The sequence below is a fragment of the Canis lupus genome, chromosome 11 (assembly GCF_048164855.1).
Source record: "Canis lupus baileyi chromosome 11, mCanLup2.hap1, whole genome shotgun sequence".
NCBI classification, from domain to species: domain Eukaryota; kingdom Metazoa; phylum Chordata; class Mammalia; order Carnivora; family Canidae; genus Canis; species Canis lupus.
The window spans coordinates 46,776,493-46,782,866 of record NC_132848.1 but is presented as its reverse complement, the minus strand read 5'-3'; the positions used below and the strand labels follow the sequence as shown (position 1 = coordinate 46,782,866).

General features: G+C 40.8%; 1 protein-coding gene across 8 annotated transcripts in view; it reads right to left on the bottom strand.

The window, feature by feature from the left end:
- Nucleotides 1-199: 199 nt before the first annotated feature.
- The window catches only part of MGAT4A (alpha-1,3-mannosyl-glycoprotein 4-beta-N-acetylglucosaminyltransferase A), a 155,353-nt gene continuing 149,178 nt past the window's right edge, over nt 200-6,374 (bottom strand). For all 8 annotated transcript variants that reach the window (XM_072768062.1, XM_072768063.1, XM_072768061.1 and 5 more), the window contains one exon: nt 200-6,367. In XM_072768062.1, the coding sequence (XP_072624163.1) occupies nt 6,341-6,367 (27 nt within the window). In that variant the 3' untranslated portion in view covers nt 200-6,340. The remainder of the gene's footprint in view (nt 6,368-6,374) is intronic.

Below are 6,374 nucleotides of genomic sequence, written 5' to 3'. Positions count from 1 at the left end.
TTCTATACAAAATATATTCGATTGAAGCGGTGCATGGTGGCTACTCTCCTTAGTATACGTGAGAGAGAGTGAACACTTATATAACCCTGATAATCAGTGTCTTTTCCTTTGAAGTCCTCTCCAAAACCCACGTAACTAAAAATAGTGTTAGGTAAATTCCTATATCAGTGTTGAAACTAATAATAAAACTTACTACTCATTAAGTTTTATCTATTTTTATTAGAAGGAATCTTGAATTCAACATGGCTTCTTAAACTTCTTTATTCCAAACACATGAACGGTTGTGGCACAGAGAAACAGTAATGAAAGGCACAGTCAACAGGACCAGTTATTAGGTTTTCAATTATAGCAGCAAATTTGAAAATGACTTCCTTTAAAAATCTAACAGGTACCTAAAATATTACTACAGATATTACCATTCACCCAATGAAAACATTTTCAGGAAAATATGTACAATACATTTAAGGAGAAAAAAAAATTCTGATACAATCTGGAAAAGCAATTTCTCAAGCACCTTTTCTTAAGGGGTGCTTCCAGAAACATCTACAACCTTTCCAAACAGTGTTCTCAATGAGAAACACATTAGTTTTTCATTCCATAAATGAAACATTATGTTCAGTCAACTGATTTTTAAATCTTTGTTAGAAAACATCACTGTCTTTACAGAAATGAAAAGTGTTAAATCTGCTTACCTTACAGTGCTATCCATATCAGCCATTTTTAAGGCTCAAAGAATAAGTCTTCAAAAGGTATTTTCAACCAATATCAGCAAACACTGAGCATTTCAAATAATAGATGTCTAACCAAACTACTGAACTTTTGACTCCGGAGGGATTTGCTAATTATTAATAAATACCAAAAAAAAAAAAAAAACAAAACAAAACCCAACCAGGAGCAAGTGACACATAAAGTAGCCTGCCTCATGTCCAAGAGTGTCATTAGCTATTCCCCACAACAACTAACCTTTACTTGGAGAACAATTTTAGCACCACTATTAACATTTTTACTGCAATATGAACAACACCGAGAACGGTACTTTTCACAAAGTGCTTTCCATTCAATACCCAGCTTACTTTCTTGGACAATGTCTTCTAAATTGTTCACACACACACACACACACACACACACACACTGGACTGCCAGCTCTTTCCTGTTTGTTTCCTTGAAAATGATCTAGTTAGTGCCCCAAAAAGGTGGAGTATTTCAGGCAAGAAGGTATTGATGACAGGGATATATATATAACAAGTCCTTTTTTTTTTTTTTTTAATACTGTGGTCATAGTCTTCTCAGCCTTGTATGTTCACATGCATTAAAGAAATAAGTAAGCATACTGGTTATCATGTCATATATCAAAAGTAGTAATTAAAACTGTACAGCTATCAAATTTCACACACTATAAATAATGCTACATAGCTTGAAAAAATTTACTTTTCTATAAAAGAAAGAGCTGGGTTATCTGAGTTCCCCTAGAACACGAAGATGATTATGACTTCCAATTTCTAACTTTCTGACAGTCTTAGCCTCTATTTTCTTCCCTTTAGCTCTGCTGTTCTTCTATCAAGGGTATGGCAATAGAGTAAAAATACAAACCAAAATAAAATACAAACTTCATTAGCAATTAATGTCTTAGAGGTATTTTGGAAAATATTTGCAAAGTACAAAAATTTGGTTGGCACATACAGGATTTGATCCGTGCTTACACAATAAAATAAGTTTTAGTTTTTTAAGAAAAAGTATGTTCTTCGATGCAGAGTAGATTATCCGATCTCTAAAGGCAGATTTTTTTTCCTCTCCTAATCCTTCTTTAAAAATGCCACTGTTCATCAACTTTTAATAATATACTGAACAGGCTCAGAGCAGACTAAATCAGTACACAAAGTATTACCTTTCCCAGGAAAAAGATTCCATATACACTGGGTCCTCATTCTGGAATGAGAACAATCCCATTCTAGCAGTTTCTTTACAGAACATTGCTAAGATACTCAAGTTTTTGGCAACAAACTTCCAATCAATACTACTTGAGATTCTCTGGCAGAGAAACCCCAGAGGAGGCCCACCGGTATAAGTTTGCTAGTGTAAGACTTGATTCATGTGATTATAGAGAGATCTCTAAGTTAACTATAGGCAATCAAGGGTGAAGACTTTTCCAACTCCCCTCTTTTAAATACAATTTTTTCTATTGCTGCATAACAAATCACCACAAATTCAGAGGCTTAACACAATACCTATTTATTATCTCAGTTCTACAGGCCAGAAGTCAGGGCAGGCTTGATTCGAGTTCTCTCAGTGTAGGGTCTCACAAGGCTGGAATCACGGTGTTGGCAGGGCTGGGCTCTCCTCTGCTGGAGAAGACTATTTGCAAGCTCGCTCAAGTTGTTGACTAATCAAGTTTCGGTGGCTGTAGGACTGTACTTCCCATTCCCTTGGCTGTCGGCTGAGGCCTCTCGGCTCCTTCCAGGCAACTGTGTTCCTTCTCCTGTGGTGCCTCCCATCTCAAATCAGCAGTGGTGCCTTGAGTCCGTCTGCTTTGCATCTCTAACTTATGCTACCAGCCTGAGAATGGCTTTTAAAGGGCTCACACAGTTAGATTAGCTGCCCCCAGATAATGTCCCTTTCACTATATAACATAATTATGGGTGATATTGTATAGGTAAGACTGCTTCCGCCCACATGCAAAGGGCCAGGCGATCATCCACAGTACCTGAGGGTCATCTGTAGAATTCTGGCTACTACAAACCCACCCTGCTGTCAAGTAGAGCAGTCTCTCCAAATATGCTGTTTCCATGGTAAGCAAACTTGCCTTTGAGGATAGCACGGTTGGGAGACAACATTTCGTGATGACAAATCAAAAAGCCCCTCAGAACACTGCAGAAGGTTCTTGAAATGAAGACCCCTTCTGATCACTCATGGTGCAACCACTGATCTGAAAAGCTGCACCCTTCTCAAAGACCTCTCCGTGGTTGTATGTGTCTACAGCCTGCCTGCAAAATAATCCATGTGCATTCATTTTTTCCAAAGCTTTTCGATCTCACTGCCTGAAACCATTGTTCTTGACTACACAGTACAGCACCGAGCATGCTGAAATAACACAAGAGGGGCAGCACGGGGGGCCCAGCGGTTTAGTACTGCCTTCGGCCCAGGGCCTGATCCTGGAGTCCTGGGATCAAATCCCCTGTCAGGCTCCCTGCATGGAGCCTGCTTCTCCCTCTGCCTGTGTCTCTGCCTCTCTCTGTGTCTCTCTTTAATAAATAAAATCTTAAAAAATATATACAGCATGTGAGACCCAGAGACCTCAGAAATCTGGGGTCTTAGAATCCCAGAAATAATCCTCAAGCTTCTCAGTGACAATACTCCTCAATGCACTGTGATACATTCTGCATGCCTGCTCCTGCCCTCCTCATCAGAAGTCATTACTCTGGTTTCTAAAGTGTTCACACCAGTGCTCTTGACACAGTGCTGTCCCTCCAGAACTTTCTGTAGTGACTGCAGGTTCTGTATCTGTGCTGTCCTGTCCAGGCTAACAAGCACCTGAACTGCAGCTGCTGTGACTGAAGAGCTGAAGGTTTTCTTAGTTTAAATTTACCTGGTCACCCTCCGTCTCCTTGCTGCCATATGGGACAGGGCAGCTCTGGGGCCAGAACAGCTTATGGGAAATAAACACTAGATGCAAACCATGATTTATTTCTCTCTATATGTTATTATATACTGGACACCATTGGACATTTTCCCCACTCACGATTCTGATTTAAAAAAAAGTGGTTCAGTGTCCTTTCGAGGCCAACTGTATGCTCCCCTCAGTTCCAGGTTCTATCCCCAGACTTCACTCCCCAGCTACTCCTGAGGGCTGCCGCCTGCTTGAGGAAGACAGGACTGTTTCCATTTCTAAGGGTCTCCGGAGGAAGTGGGGGAAGGGAGAGACCGACAATGAGAGGATCGGAGCACCTCTGCACCAGAGATGAAGGGCGAGTTGCAGGCTTGCCCCCGCCCAGCTTGAAGCCTGGCACGTGGAAGAATGTGCATGTGCACACGTGTACGTGCGCGCGCGCACACACACACACTCCTCATGAACAACCCAAAACGGGACGGCTGGGGGGGAGGGGGAGAAGGGGGCAAGGACCCTAGGTAAAGAGAGTTAAAAAGAAAGGTGTGTGGGCTGGAGCAGCTGGTCCCCAGGGGCCTGCAGACCCTCGCCCCGCACTCGTGCCCGGCACTCCTGGCCAAAAATTCATGGGGGGGGGGGGGGCACAGAGACTGAAAGCTGGGGGGATGTGGCTCAAAGGAGCCTTGGGGAATGGGAGGGGAGCTGAGGCCGGGAGTGGAGGCTGAGCGTGAACCCAGGGAGGAGCTGGCTAGTGAGGCTCCCCAGTCCAAAGGCAGAGCCGGGAAGCAGGGTGAGGAGCTGCAGCCACCATCCACCCCCAGCCCCGCCTCCACCTCCCCACCCCAGGTTTCCAGAGCACAGTCCTTCTCCCCAAAGCCAGGGCAGGCTACCGTGCAAGCAGGGAGGCCAGGGGACTTCGCAGCCCACCCCCAGGGCTTCCCTCCTGACGCTTGGCCGTTCTAGCAGCGGGTCAGTGTGTGAAGCAGCTGCCCAAATTTTATAACAAAAGGTTCTTTTCACACGAAACTGGCCTACAGGCATCAGGCCAGGAAAGCTTGAGGACAAAACTCAAAGAAAGCGAAAAGTAAATTTAAGAAACCCAGTAAAAAAATTTTAACTAGACTTGGACATAAAAATTATTAGTGGCAACGGGTAACTTTCTAATCCAGGAAAGTAACTAACGATTCCAACACAAGTAATGGAAAGACCTGTACCCTATGTGTCTCCCACACTTCTCACTCCATCACACTGTACAGAGCAAGGCTGTCTGAAAGCTCTTTGTTCAGCATCCTGTGAAACCACGGAAACAACTCCAGGCAAGAGGCAACAGCTGGCACTTCCAGCCTCAGCCACTGGCTAGTGGAGAGCTCAGGGGATCAATCTCTGCACGTCTACCTGTAACCCACCTGCAACCCCCACCCCCACCCCCACCCCAGGCATACCAGGCTGGCTGGGAACCGATGCTGATAATTCGGAACTTCCTAAAAGTAAAATACTTTTGTAAAGATCACTGATTGCTAAGGCTGATAGTATTTTTGTTTACAGTAGTAATAACATTTGGAATTGCCTAAGAGCTTTTAAGTACTCTTCAGATAGGAATTTACTTGTAAGTTCATAATGCAACAGAACAAATCGTTTTGGAAAAACATACAACTGTTACAATACCTCTCCCTAAAAACCAATATTACAATTTTATTTTTCTTGAAAATTAAGTGATTTTGACTCATACAATAATATTGCCTAGAAAACATTTTGTCAACTCATAAAATGGGTGCAGATATAAAAGGATCAACGAGAGATAATGCATCTAACTCATGGATTCAAGACAAAGATTTAAAAAGAAAATAGAGTTTGTCATCTTACATATCAGAGCATATCAGAGGGAATGTAATGAGTTGAGTCCATGGTAATTTGGGTTGAATGCATGACCCCCACACATTAAAATTTATCAGACTGATTTTTTACACCATAAACAGTATATAGTAAAATAACCCTCAAGAAGGACATTGGTCTTTAAAATCTTGGCTTTACGGAATGACAAATGCCTTTGAAAATAGTTTGTTCTGAATCACTGCAATTATAAAAGTACTTCGGTTAGGAAATCAATCTAGAATCATTCTTAAATGGCAGTGCATTTGAAAAATGGCATTAATTTGTAATGTTTGCATTTCCAAAGAAAAATATAGAAAGAACTTAAAAAAGCAAGGTAACTTTTCAAAAAAAGTATTGATTCAAAAATTTACTGCACAAAAATATGTACTTCTTAAATGTTTCTAATAAATTAACTCCATAACATTTTTATGTATATTTATATATTTATATATATATAATCCCTGATAATCTATAAAAGAGGGTCTATAATAGTAAAATAAATGAACTTCAAAAGTACCCCCTTCATAAAATGTATTTAACATTAATTTTTCTCAAATTTAAGGAATGTAACAATATGTACAACTCTTATGTATTAGTATAATACCAAAATAGTACAAGTCATATTAACAGGCTGTCATAATTGTAAAATGTTTGAGTCAAGTTAAAATTGGAGGACAGCTTAGGTTTGAATGAATGCAATTATCCATGGGACGTTCACTTTCCAAGCGGAAATGACAATCATCTTATCTACAGTAGATTTCACAAGAGGTAGTGTTCAAGTAAAAAAAAAAAAAAAAGGTACATGCTTAACTATCTTTAATTAACAATTTCACAGGAAAAAATATGTACTGGTTTCTTAGCAGATGGTCAGTTGGTGACTTTTTTAATATGAATCTGAAAT